We start from the raw sequence: 14,640 nt of genomic DNA on the forward strand, positions 1-14,640 counted from the left end.
GGACATTGTGTGTGTGTGGTGGGGGGGAGAGGGGGGTTGAGGATGGGGTGCATGTAGGTGATAGAGGTTGGTGGTAGGAGATTAGGAACATTTTCTGAAATTGTATTCCCACTGAGGGCTTGAAGCATAGGTATGATTTGGGTTCAACTTAGACTAACTGATCTGCTGATATTGTGGGTGTCTGGTGAAAGGGCTTGGTTTAGCACTGCCAGAGACAAGTGTTAGTTTTGATCCCTTGTAAGGTTAGTTCTGTTGCGTTGCTTAAACTCAGGTTATAACTGTTGGCAGCCAGGCTTACTTTGCAGCAAATACACCAGATGAGAGAGAGAGTTGCTATATCAGAACAGATCCATTACCTCTCTTGGGAAACAGACTGTAGTTTATTCTACAAGTGCTGTGACAGCAGCATCTTTATACAGGAGAGCTAGCCTACTGTGAACCAATTACACTGTGACGCATGGCTGGGGGTGTGTATGCATTTGCTGCTCGTCGGAAGTGTCCTTTAACCACTGGTTTGATTTCAGACCCCTGCTTTGAACTTGCTCTGGGAGAAGTGCTGCAGTGATAACGTGGTGGTTCGGACAGCCTGCTGCGAGGGTCTGGTGGCACTTGTTGCGCAGGATCACGCGGAGTTCAGCTATATTCTCAATGGGATCCTCAACCTGATTCCCTCCGCCAGGTACTCTTCCTGTTGGATCAGTTAACAATTTAAAGTCTTAGAAAAAAAATTCACTAATTTCCATGAAGGGCCAACACTTAACCTACTTACCCATTGTTCTTCTTTCTCTTAAAATGTCACGAAGTTGATATTTCATATGTGATGAGAACATGCTAGTTTAAACTCTATAGGTTTAGAATTTGTGGGCCTTTGCTGTACTTAAGTTTGGGGCTCTGCTTAAATTTGTCATTGTTCTGTTTTATGAAGAAAATAGCCTACGTAGTGAAGAATTTACAATTGCAGTGCACATTCCTGACTTACTTTAAGAAAGAAGGCTGCCTCTAAGCAGTACTTCCACAGTGGTCAAGTTTCTACACTATTGAAAATACTTTGGCATTAGTATGTGTATTTTGTGATTTCAACATGTCTTCCCCTGAATATTATCCAAGTAAATGATGTATAGGTGTGTGTGTGTTTTTAAATTTGTTTGGTATGACTTAATTTAGTACATTCACAGACTGAGCATAGTGGAATCACAAGGGCTAAAAGGGGATATGCCATCCTGAGGTGGTTAAACAGGACCGTATTGGAAACATCCTGTGGAAATAAGACTGTCTTGCAAAATACTCCCTGAAAAAGGGATGCCACTCTTTGCTTCAAGAAATGGTCTTAATTTGCCTTCTTTAAGTCATTTGGGCTTCTGCTTCCTCCCAACTCCTACCAGTGTTTTCTACTCACCTTTATTGTAGTAGCATCAGAACTGAATACTTCATCTTTTTTTTCTGCTTTCAGTGGAGGGGGAAAGAGTCACAGTCTCATTGTTGGGCAGAACAGTTTTTCTCTCAGTCTGTGGAAGATGCTTTCCTGGACTTGAAGCTTATTAGGTTCAATAATCTCTGGCCTTTTAAATTCCTTTCTTCACAAATCTTGTTAGTTTCCTTAAATCACCTCTTTATATCTTTTTGGAACCTTAATTTTTCTTTAAATTCTGCTGTGTATAGTTGTAAGTCCAGACCCTTGAGTGTGGTACATGCCCTTCCCAAACTACCCGCAGCCTTCTGTTCAACCTGCATTCCCTGCCGTGAACTCTCGCCTCTAGCTGTACACACCTGTTCCCCATTCCTGAGCTTTCACGTGTGCTCAGCCTCCACTTGGAATGTTCTTTCTCCTTCTCTTTCTGACTTCATCTTCATCCTTCAAAGTTCAACTGAGATGTCACCTCTCCTACCTAGATACTCCCCTCTTCTCAGCTGGGCTCCTTGCTCTTTCACAGTTTTCTTTTCAACCTGTATTTTCATCTCTAGTGCACTCTAACAGATGACCAACTATCTATAATAATAAAAGCATAATATACTAATTAGACCGGACATCCTTCCAGACAACATTCCGGACGAAGCCGGGGCTGCGAGGGAAGCCCGGTTCCCAGGTGCCTGCCAGCGGCCAGAGGGAAGCCCAGGTCCCGGGTGCTGGAGGGAAGCCTGGGTCCTGGATGCCAGAGGGAAGCCGGTGCCAGCAGCCAGGGGAAGGAAGGCCTACTCTTGCACGAATTTTGTGCATCAGGCCTCTAGTTTCTGAATAAGTAAGGATTTGATCATGCCTAAAAACTTATTTATTTTCTGTCTTTTTCTTTTTGCACGCTCACATTGCATGCACACGCACACATATACCACGTGTTTAGAAGGATCCTATTTTCTACCCATTTAAAAAAAAGTAGTTTTGAGAAGGCTTTTAAAGAGTTAAGTTTTAATGTGTTGCTCTTTTTTGTAACTTATTGGTTGACTTTAAGCAGGCCACCTAGATTTTGCATTACCCCCCTTTTTTTTTCAAATGCAGGTACAGTAATGGTATTTGTTCCCCCCTACATAGTTTTCAAATGCCTTAAAATGCACAATATAAAATCCATCTGTATTGTGCTATACTATTTATACCTAAAAGCCAGAGTATCAGCAGCTAAGGGAGTGGAGTCAGTCTGTGTATGTGAGGGATACTCCAGCAGGTTGGATTATACCTTTAGTTCTAGATCATGTTAGAAAATGATGCTGGTGTGATACATTCCTCACACTTCAGTAAAGTCCTTCATCACTATTGTAAACTAGAAAGCATACACCTGGCTGATAAGGAACCAGCATCCCATCTGTATATATTATAATTTGTCAGTCGCCTTAGATTTTTTAAATTTTAAAAATGTATTTTTTGAATAGATGATACATGATAAAGAATTCAAAAGGGCATATGAAGCAATGTCTCTGTCTTATTATCCTTTTAAAGGTGTTACATATTCATGTAACTGAAATTTATGTGTAAATATTTTTTTCTTTAAGAAAACCCACAAAATTAGCAGTCCACTGTACATAGTATTCTTTATTTTGCATTTTTCATTGAAAAAATATATTTTAGAGATAATTTCTTAACATACATAAAGTACTTTCAAATTTTTCCAGCTACATTATAGTTCATTGTGTGAATGTGCCGTAATTTACCAATTTCGTATTGTTTTCAATTATTTGCATTATAGGCAGTGCTTCAATGAGTAATATAATCTTACACGTATAGGTAACCATTAGTTTTCAGAGGTCATTAGATATAGAAGAAAGCACTGAATTTTATAATATGCAATTATATGTATTTTAACAATTAGAGTATCCTGGAAAGAAATTCTTTTACAAAAATCTTTGTTTTTTAAAGATTTTTTAAAAAAAATATATATTTTATTGATTTTTTACAGAGAGGAAGGGAGAGGGATAGAGAGTTAGAAACATCGATGAGAGAGAAACATTGATCAGCTGCCTCCTGCACACCTCCTACTGGGGATATGCCCGCAACCAAGGTACATGCCTTTGACCAGAATCGAACCTGGGACCCTTCGGTCCGCAGGCCGACGCTCTATCCACTGAGCCAAACCGGTTAGGGCTACAAAAAATCTTTTATCTGAGAATATTCATGTTGTCTAAATTGTTAGCCACAGGGAAATGGTGATAGAATAGACTCTGCAGCTAACCAATTTAATTTTTTTAAAATATATTTTTATTGATTTTAGAAAGGAAGGGAGAGGAAGAGAGAGAAAGAAACATCAATGATGAGAATCATTGATCGGCTGCCTACTGCACGCCCCCTACTAGGGATCGAGCCCACAACCGGGGCATGTGCCCTTGACTGGAATTGAACTTGGAACCCTTCAGTCTGCAGGCTGACACTCTACCCACTGAGCAAAACCAGCTAGGGCACCAATTTAATTTTTGAATCAATTTGATCATACAATGTATTATATAAGTGCTAAGTTTTCTTTATTGTTACCAGTAGAAGTAATAATTATATGTGAAGAATTTTCTTTATTTGGCTTATTTCAAGTAGCAGAGCTCTGTGGTTCATAGCCATTACAACAACTAAACGTTATTTCTTTAAAAAACAAACAAATGAGAATTACAGCTAAGAAATTATACTAAATCTAATTAAAAACAGGAGATCCAAATAGCCTCCTCCTCCAAATGCTGCTCAGGGGATCTTGAGACAGAAAACCATCTTTATCTGTGGGATTTAAAAGCAGGAATGACTTTGTCACTTGCCTGTGCTTCTTGGCTGAGACATTTTAGATCTTCAGTTTCCAGTATTCAAATGTCTACTTGTCTCTGGAACTCTCTTCTTAACATAGAGGTTTATTAGCATCTAGAGGCACCCTGGGAACAGAGCCGCTCAGTTTTGATGTAGAAAATAATTGTAAAAATTTCTTTCCCACAAGCCTACCATCTTTCAGGGAGAGAGAAGAAAGAGAGAGAGAGAGAGAGAGAGAGAGAGAGAGAGAGAGAGAGAGAGGGAACACTCGTGCTGGTGCGGGGACTGATGGTGGGAAGCAGTCTTAAGTTTCTGGAACTTTCTCAGTATGGTAGTAAATGTTGAAAGCTGCAGGGAAAGATGGAAGGCAACGTTGATGAGACCAGCTCTCCTAACTTTGTAACCTGCCCCTTAGCCCTTGGCAGGTCTAGTCTATAAATTTCTCTTGGAACATGTATTGGACCTCCACCACCGCCTCAAAACTACCCACATTGTATAGTCTGACTTTGAAAAAGACTTGACATTTGCAAAGATCTGATTGTCCGAACCCCGGGGAGGGGCTGGGAAAGCGCCTGGCTCTGTTTGAGAGACTGTTCCCTTCAAAGGAGCAGTTTGATGTCCAAGAGTATTCTTGGTTCAAAGCTGAGGCAACATGAAACAATTGTAGACCAGTTTTTATAGCTTCTGTAAACAAAGAAATGGATTTCAGAGATCCAAAGTGTTCCTTTAATCAGTAAGGAAATTTGAAAAAGAAAAAAAAAGAAAGTCCCCAGGGAGGGTGAAGGAAAGGAGACCAAGAAGACAGCACAGAACGGAAGTCATTATCACCAGTTAAATGTGAATTTTCAAATTAAACAAAACTGAAATTAAAGTGAATGATACATAGTAGCATGTACTTTTCTTGTCTTTTAAGGAATTGCTTGTTTTAAGTGTAGACAGTTTTGGGGTTTGCTTGTTTGTTTTGACATTGACTGTATCCTAACATAATGATTCCCAAAGCAAAGGGTGTCCCCATTTTTCTTACATTTCCCGCCCCCTTAACTGTGCAAGCTTCTAAGAAAGCTGATGCAGCCATTGTTATAGTTGCTTAGTAACGGGACTGTGAATAAAAACCGTACTGTCCTGTGGAACCAGGTATTCAGTTTTTGATATTGAGATGTCGTGACAGCCTGTAATTTCAGTTTAACTGCTTCCCCCACCTTCTTTTAAAAATGTGTTGGTAGAACAGTTATGCTCTCGATAAACTAGGCTAGCACTTGATTTGTGTGCCTTTGTACTTTCAAACCGAGAAAAGAACTGCAATTTATGTATTTGGGAAAATAAAGTGTATGTGTGAGAGATAAAAGTCTATTTTCTGAGGTTCCTGAAGTCTACCTTTAAATGAAATTTTGCAGAGGGTATTAAAAATGCCCTTAGTGTGTCCTGACTAAAGCTGTTGGACTCAGTGAGTTCTTGATCATGGATGGATGAAGGTCCAATTTGGTTCAAAACAAAATGATTCTGAGAACTATTTGGAATTAAGATTTAGGGTAATTTGTGAGAAAATTCTCGCTCGGAGTGTTCTCTTGTATTGATGACCCTGTTCCTTGGGACACCGAATGGCTTTGTTATTATGTAGGAAACGGCCAGCAACTAAGGAGATACTGTATTTATATCTTGTATTCTTTTAAAAAATATTTTTTATTGATTTTTAGAGATAGAGGCAGGGAGAGGGAGAGAGAACGAGAAACATCCATCGGCTGCCTCCTGCACACCTCCTACCAGGGTTTGAGCCTGTAACCTGGGCATGCGCGCTGACCAGAAATCAAACTGGTAACCTTTTCGTGCATGGGACGACACCCAGCCAACTGAGCCACCCCACCCAGGGCTATGCCTTGTATTCCCGAGGCTTTTCTGTACTATTAGCTTCCTTCTCTTTATTTGGCAGGAGAAGAGCCAAGGAAGGATGCCTTTTTCCTCTAAGGTGTCCTCTCAGGAAGAGTCAGCATGCTCTCATCTGCCGCTGGGGCTGTCAGGGTGTTTGTCATGAATTGAGATGGTTTCAGGGCTCAAGTCTACATTGGTGTCATCGCTCATTTAACTCCTACTTGAGAGTGACGGAATTAATAGTGTCTGGTTTTTTACCTTTTCTTTTAAACATTCCTTTAAGTTGTTTAGCTTGTTCCCAGATGTCCTCTTTTCCTTTTCCCCCAATGCTTTTCTTTCTCTAAAATCCCAGAATCTCTCCTAAATTGCAGCTCATAACCAGAAAAGTAATTCCAGCCACTTTCCTTGTCTAGGACATTCTGCCCTACTTCTTTTTTAAGTTAGTTGATCTGGTTGAAGGCTTTGTTTGTCACAGAATCTTCCAGTCACGTGTCTCTGCTAAGATGTTTTCTAGGTGATTTAAGGAAAGGAACTGCTGAACATGTGACTTTTATAATGGAAAAATGCTTCAGAAGAAATCAGACTGTTGTCTGGTACTTAGAAGACAAATGAGGGTACAGAACTTTCCCAAGCACAACCCAGAGCACAATCGGTTAGATTTTTTTTTAAAAGAAGCATTATTTTTTGTCATTTATTCAAGCACGGTTTCCTCAGAACTTTTTTGGTTTTCTTTTGTTTTAAATTTCCTCTCTTTCTTCCTGGTTCTCTTTTCCCACATAATTTTTCTAATAAAGTCAGAAAATGATTTATTCTTTAATCTAGTGTGTACCGTTATCTAATTTGCTGGTGACTTACTCTGCTTAAGGCTGACCAGTTATCCTTTGCAGTTAAAAAAGGGACTTGGCTATATTTGACCATTTGTTCCCATGATACCCAGGGAATGCCCTTTTTGGGGATATTTGTGTCATTCTCTTCAACCCTGTTATTCTCATCTCTGGCCAAAAAATTAGTATGGTACTTCCTTGTACCTCACCTTTGGAATGTCTCGAAAGCAAAGAACCGGGAATTATTTGTAATCTTTTCAACAGGAGACTGAAATACAAGAGCAGTGATTATATTGTTATCATTTGAACCCCAAACAAAGGAAACCTGATATATGTTATTCCTATACACAGTAACAGTTATGCTACATTTATCTAGTGAAAAGCAATTTTCCTGGGTGGTTTTAGTTGGCATAGTTTGTGTAACTTGACCAAAATTTTTCTCATTTCTGTTTTATTTTTTTTTAGAATAGTCAATATCATTATTGACCCACACTCCCTCTCATGATAAGATCTGGGTCTTGGCTCACATGCGTAGTGAAAATTGAGGTTCCATTTTGCGTTGTCTCTTGCCCCTGTGCTGGTAGCTCGGGCCTGACCTTTTCTCTGCTCTCCCTTAGAGGGCTCTTGAGTCAATTAGCTTTTTTTGATATCTCCCTCCTTCTCCCCCCTCAACCCAAGGAAGGACGTGTGGCAGCTGAACGCCTTTGGCAGCAGGTTCCTGAGTGCATTGGGATTCTGGGTAACAACTTACAGAAACCCACTTGAATTAGTTTGAGCAAAGAAGGGTGATTTTTAATTTTTTGGTAAAGAGTTATCCCATAGGATCCAAGGACAAGGATTCACCGGGGCCTCGGAATCAAACTGGATACAGGCTGTGTGTTTCTTCTCTATTGCAGCTGACTTCCTCTGCTTCCTGTCCACAGGCCACTGCCTGCTCCTGGGTTAATCTCTCTCTTTTTTTTAAATCCTCACTCAAGGATATTTTTTAATTGATTTTTAGAGAGAGGAAAGGAGAAAGAGAGAGAAACATTGATGTGAGAGAAAAACATCAATTGGTTGGCTCCTGTGTGTGCCCTGACCAGGGATCGAACCCGCAACCTAAGTATGTTTTCTGACCTGGACTCAAACCTGCAACCTTTTGGTGTACAAGATGATGCTCTAACTATCTGAGCCACCCGGCGAGGACCTGGGTTACATCTCTTTTGTATAAGAGACAGCCCACCTGAGGTTGGAATTTCTTGGTCACAATGAAAGAATTGCCAGGCTAGGACCCAGCGTGTGTGAGATGTTTGCTCTTGGATCAGTCAGCTCTGCCAGGGGCTGTGTATTAGTTCCTAGGGCTGCTGTAATCAGTGACCACAGACTTGGTGGCTTAAAACAACAGAAATGGATTATTTCACAATTCTGGAGTCCAGGAGTCCAAACCAAGATGTTAGCAGAATTGGTTCTTTCTGGCTGCGAGAATCTGTCCCACGTCTCTCTCCTCGGTCCTGAGGCTGCCACAACCCAGGGTGCTCCTTGGCTTGTGGCTGCATAATGCCAATCTTTGCTTCTGTCTTTTCATGACCTTCTTTGTGCATCTTTGTATCTCAAATTTCTATTCTTTCTCATTGGATTTAAGGTTCATCCGGGATGAGCTCATCTTGAGATCCTTAATTATATCGGCAAAGACGGTATTTCCAAATGAAGTCACATTCACAGGTGCCAGGAGTTAGGACTATGACGTATCCTTTTGGGGGAAATAATTTACCTTCTACAGGGTGTGTCTTTATTGTGTGAACATATGTATGCGAGGGCCCTTTCATATAAATAGGAAAGATGTGGTCATTCCCAAACAGAAAGGAGACTGGAACACTATTCCTGAGGAGTCTTCTGCACTGGGGTTGAACTTGGGAGAAAGCCAGGAATTTGGAAATAGGTATCTCTCAGCTCAGCTCTTTCTCTGGAACATAATTGTGCTTAAGTATGAATGACTAATATTCGATCTGCTTTGTTCTGACAGGGATAAAGGGAGGGGAGACTGAGTGGACATAGATTCATTGTCAGAGATAACACACTTGTTTCACTGTGATGGCAAAATGAGACCATCACCACCACCACCACCATCATCCTCTGGAATATTTTTTTGAAACTGCAAATCATCTCTCCAAACAGTAATAATGATAGAAACAACCACTGCCTTGGTTCTCAGGGGAAGGGAGATAAAGGAAGGACATAGTAGCTTGGAGTGTGACACACACAAAATAACTAGGAAAATTTTGGAAGAAATGAGTGTTACAAAGAGGAACTCCTCCTATGACTTCTAAAACCTTTTATAGATAATTTCAAAGTAACTAGAATAGTATTATGAACCCTCCTGTTTCTGTCATTTAGCCCAACAACTGTTAACCCATGGCCAGTCCTGCTTCCTCCATAACCCCATTTACTTCCATCCTGGCCATATTCTTTTAGAGAAAGCCCTAGACATTGTCTGACTTATTCTGTAGAGATTTAAGTGTTTATCTCTTTTTAAAACACATAATAGTAATGGCATTATTATACCTTGATATACAGGAGTGCTCGTGTATAATTTATATATATATATATATATATATATATATATATATATATATATATATATATATATAAATTGATTTCAGAGAGAGGGAGAAGGAGAGAGAGATAGAAATATCAATGATGAGAGAGAATCATTGATTGGCTGCCTCCCGCACGCCCCCTACTGGGGATCGAGCCCACAACCCAGGCATGTGCCCTTTACCGGAATAGAACCCAGGACCCTTCAGTCCGCAGGCCGACTCTCTATCCACTGAGCCAAACTGTCTAGGGCTTGTGTATAATTTTTTTAAATGTCCAGTCAGTCTTCAGTTTCCTAATTACCTCAATCTTTTTTTTAACAATTTGTTTGCATGAACATCTAAGTAAGAATTGGTTGTTATATCTTTTACATCTCTTTTAATCTATAGGATCTCCCCCTCACATCTATCTCCTTCTGTCTCTGTCTCTCTTTTTCTTACAATTTGCTGAAGAAATTTGGTGGTTTGCAGTGATTTCCACCACATATCTTGGAAACCACTGGATTTTGCTGGTTGTATCTCCATGTACTTTAACTTATTTCTCTGTATTTCCAGTGCACTGAAAGTTTGCTTTTAGAAATTTGATGATATGGAAAGTAAATTTTTGTTGTTGTTGGGGGCGGGTGTTGGAGAGGGAAGACTTCTTTGGAGGTGGTAATGTGTTCTTCTGCCAGGAGGCATGTAATATCTGATTGTTAGCTGTTGATGCTCAGTGTCTTGATCTATTAATTCATCAGGAGATTCAAAATGGTGAAATTCTAATTCTATCATTTTTATTCACTTATTACATGAACTACTGCTTTAAAGAGAACCTTACCCATACCTACTATTTGGTTACTTTTTAGCACACTTTGTATAGGAAAGGCAGGCTATATATATTTTTCTCTTTATTTACTAAACTTCAAAATAATCAGTTTTTAAGCATCCTTCAGTGTTGACCAATTAGATTTCATTTTATAAAGGACTAGAGTCCCAGTGCACCAAATTTGTGCATGGGTAGGGTCCCTAGGCCTGGCCGGCAATCAGGGCTGATCAGGTTCCTTGCCTCCCGCCTCCCCACTTCCTCCTTCCCTCCACTTCCTCCTTCCCTCAGTCTCTCAGCACCTATGCACCACCGCTGGTCGCCCACTATGTTCCATGCCACCCCCTGGTGGTCAGCGCACATCATAGCGAGCGATTGAACTCCCAGTCGAACTCCCGAGGGGACACTTTGCATATTAGCCTTGTATATATAGATAGATAATAACGAGCTCATGAATTTAAACATAACTTATGTATTTTAGTACTCTTTTCTCTTTTTTTTCAATGATTTTTTTGAGACTTTTCACAGTTTTGAGTGAGTTTGTTTTGGACCCACACTTTAGAAGCAGCTTGAGAGAGAGAGAGAAGGAGGTTGAAAGAGAGAAATCTAAGTAAAGCTTAAAAAGTCCTACTGCTATTTAATAATTTTCATATGTAACAAATGATTTAAGAGGTCAAGGCGTAAAAGAAAATAGTGTTTTCCGAAAGGAACTTATTGCAGCTGTTCTGACCTTTAGTCACAGGAGCCATTTAGGAGCTAATTTTCAGTTTGGCGAATTTAGCCGCAGGCTGGGCAGTCTTCACCCGAGCAGTTAAATCTCTATTAACCATGCTAAATATTTATCTCTTACTTTTATCAGGAGTTTTAAGTTGGTTTCACTGTTGTAAGTACATGAGTTAAGTAAGACATATAAAAAAAACCCCACAAAACAAACTCCAAGAAAAAACACTTGCCTCTCTACCCCCAACAGGGTTATTTCATTGCTTAATAATATAAAAGCATTTTATATTAATTTTATTTTCCTAGTATTTACAATGCCCTCATTTGCTAGATGTGCAGTTTCTAAAATGAGAGGCCCATAACCACAACTAATGATACCATTTATATTTGTTTCTTTAGTAATAAACTAACAAATTTTAATATCAAAGCTATTAGATACTGTAATTTTAATGTGCATGTGTAAAATCATGTAATTATACAACTAGAGATTACCTTTAGAGTTCACCTCTGTAGTCAAGCAAGACAGTGCCTTTGCAGTCTTTCATCCACCCATCCGTTAGTTAAACATATTTATTAACTATTTCCTATATACCTGTGTGAGGTACTGTGATATATCATGGTGAGGAAAGCAGACATAGCCATTACACTCAGGGTGCTTTTGGTTTAGAGAGAGAAATTCACATAATCATAGTTGCACAATTACATATGAAACAGCATCCTTGTTAATGGTCACATGGTGTTCTATAATATGGATTTGTCCTATTTTAACTATTAATAAACATGTATTTTTTATTTTTAAGAAAAAGGTAACAAATACAGTATAATACCTTTTTTTTAGGAGTATATAAGAGTATTTTATTAGGAGGGGTTCTTAGAAGTGGAATTTATGAGAAAAAGGGTATGTATATTAAAAGTTTTTATGGATATTGCCAAATTGCTCTCCATAAAAGCAAAATCAATATATACTTAACACAAAAGTACTTATTTCTTTATTCACTCAACACTGGATATTATGAATTTTATTCTGTGATTTGCATATCTATAATTTCTGCTCATGTTTCTAATATATGATTTGTCTTATTTTGTTGCTTTTCTTGTTTTATGGATCTTAATATTTTATCTATCATATATGTTATAAATATTTTCTCTCAGACTATCTCTGATTTTAATTTTGTTTTCTCTCCCCTGGAAACCCTTCTTACCAACTTTGTTAATAGTATCTGGGAATTTTAGTTACAGATTGTCTTTCTTGGGGAGTTCTTTTTTAAAAAAATAATTCTTTATTGTTGAAAGTATTACATATGCCCCCTTTTCCCCCATTGACCTGGGGGGGGGGTCTTTTTCACATTTTCCTACCAGTTCTCTCTTAAAAATTACTTTAATCTTTATAGCCACATTTGAAAAATGCTAAAGACTTGACTGTAGGTTCTTCTGGTATTCACTTTGATCTAAGTTTTTTGTACTCTACATCTATCTCATCAATTATTTCTTATGCTTTATCTTTAAAAGTATAAAAGCTTAATGAAGATATAGTTCATGTATTATACAATTACCCTTTAAAAGTGTACAACTCACTTTTAGTTATTTACAAAATTGTGCAATGGGAAAAATATCCTTGGGGGAGGATTAACAACAACAACAACAAAAATACAAGACAAGAGCTGAGCTTGTTATCATCCTAGATGTTAAGTGGTTTGCCCAATATTACCTAGCTAATTAGAATTAAAGCAAGGATTTACATAAAAATTGCCTGGCCAGTGTGGCTCAGTGATTAAGCATTGACCTATGAACCAGGAGGTCAGGTTTTGATTCCTGGTCAGGGTACATGCCCAGGTTATGGTCTCGGTCCCTAGTAGGGGGCATGCAAAAGGCAGCAGATCAATAATTCTTTTTCATCATTGATGTTTCTGTTTTTCCCTTTCCCTTCCTCTCTGAAAGCAATTTTTAAAAAATTGATCTGAAGTCATCCCTCTCAACCCACTTAAAATATTTAAATAATTTAAATGATTATTCAATTGAATTTGAGGCAAATGTGAATAGTTCTATATGTGATTTGATTGACACCATATCTTTCAAAAATCATAATCTATTACTTAAAATACAGTAAGATTTCAATTATTCACACAGTAAAATCTGGATTCATAAATAAGACCAAGCAAGACCTAACTTAAAGATTAAAAATCTGAAGTCCATTTGTTAGCCTCAGTGGTTCTGTGAACTCCCTGGAATTCAATGCAAATATGATATGTTGTACTTTTCTCTGGGATTCTACTATTTTCATAAAGAGGTAGGTGGTCCATGTTGGTTAAAATCATAGGTCTGTTATCGGTCTCTCTAAAACTCTAGTCATGTGACAAAGCATTAGGAAAGGAAAACCAATATAGTTTCATGTACAAAAAAAGGTTACAGGCATACTTCATTTTATTGTGCTTCACAAATATGATTTTTACAAACTGAAGACAAGCCCCTCCACCAGCAAAAAAGATTATGACCCACTTTATTGTGATACTCACTTTAATATGGTGGTCTGGAACCGAACCATAATATCTCCAAGGTATCCTGTATTTAATAAATTCATATTTCTTGGAAGAAATTCAGTCATAAATTCAATTAACACTGATCATCTAAAATGATCATTAAGCTAATCATTAGACCCAGGAGAAGTGGCCTCATGTGATTACTTGGTGCAGCGTGGACTTTCTCCCTATTGATGCAGTCATTTGAGCTTAAATCAGACATTAGAGCGGATTTCCAACTGCATGAACATTGAAGGCTCGAAGACAAGGACGCTTCTGAACATGTAATGACCCTCTGACCAACGCAAACCAGTGTCAGCCCCTGTGACAGGTCTCAGTCAGATACTGCAATCTGGGAACTGCTCACTCACACCTGACAATGGAAATTTATCTGCTAAATATAGCTACAGACTGAGATGTCATGGTCTTGTATAACATCTAGGCACAGGCTGGGTCAGAGTCATAGGGGTTGGTATTATTTCAGGAACTACCTTTCAAAAAGCTAGACTGCAACCCTGATGTCTGGTGAGTTAGCAAATTTATATATTTGGAGGAGTCACACTGCCCTGAAACTCCCAGGAGCCTCTATCAGCTCCACCCTCTGTGACTGAGTCCAGACACTCATTCCCAGGAGTAGCTTCTTAATAAATTGGTTACAGAACGATTACGATTTCCATGCGGAAGGATCTCCAGGTCTTTGGCAAAGAGAGTGTGAAGGGTTGGAAAGAGCTGGAGGATATGCGGGAAGGTAGCATTCCTTAAAGTCCAGGATCCTCAGCTATAGAATGCATTTGACTCTGTAAAAGTGAGTGGTACGAAGAAGGAATTTACTCTAAAAGTTTGGATGTTGAGATATCTTTCCTAAGCTTAGAGGAGGAGGATTCTAGAAACTCAGTGTCAGTAGAGACGGTCGTCAGAAGAATGTGAACAATCCCAAAGGAAGGAAGGAAGGCAATGCCTCTGTCCCCAGGAGGGCTCACAGAGATGCCCTGCAGTCAGCTGTTCCTCAGATAGCTCCAGTTCTCTCCAGTCTCTTAAAAATAATACTTCTTAATTTTTATTGAGTGACAATGGGACTAACTGGCCATATTTTGAGGTAAAATAAAGTACCATGGAATTGACACAATACCAA

At 38.9% G+C, this 14,640-nt stretch overlaps 1 protein-coding gene across 1 annotated transcript in view; it reads left to right on the forward strand.

Moving 5' to 3' along the window:
* Positions 1 to 14,640, forward strand: part of FOCAD (focadhesin) — a 273,674-nt gene that overhangs the window by 35,921 nt on the left and 223,113 nt on the right. The window contains exon 4 of the mRNA XM_006098123.3: positions 525 to 679. Coding sequence (XP_006098185.1) covers positions 525 to 679 — 155 coding nt within the window. The remainder of the gene's footprint in view (positions 1 to 524; positions 680 to 14,640) is intronic.

This window comes from Myotis lucifugus, unplaced genomic scaffold (genome assembly GCF_000147115.1).
Source record: "Myotis lucifugus unplaced genomic scaffold, Myoluc2.0 scaffold_221, whole genome shotgun sequence".
NCBI lineage: Eukaryota > Metazoa > Chordata > Mammalia > Chiroptera > Vespertilionidae > Myotis > Myotis lucifugus.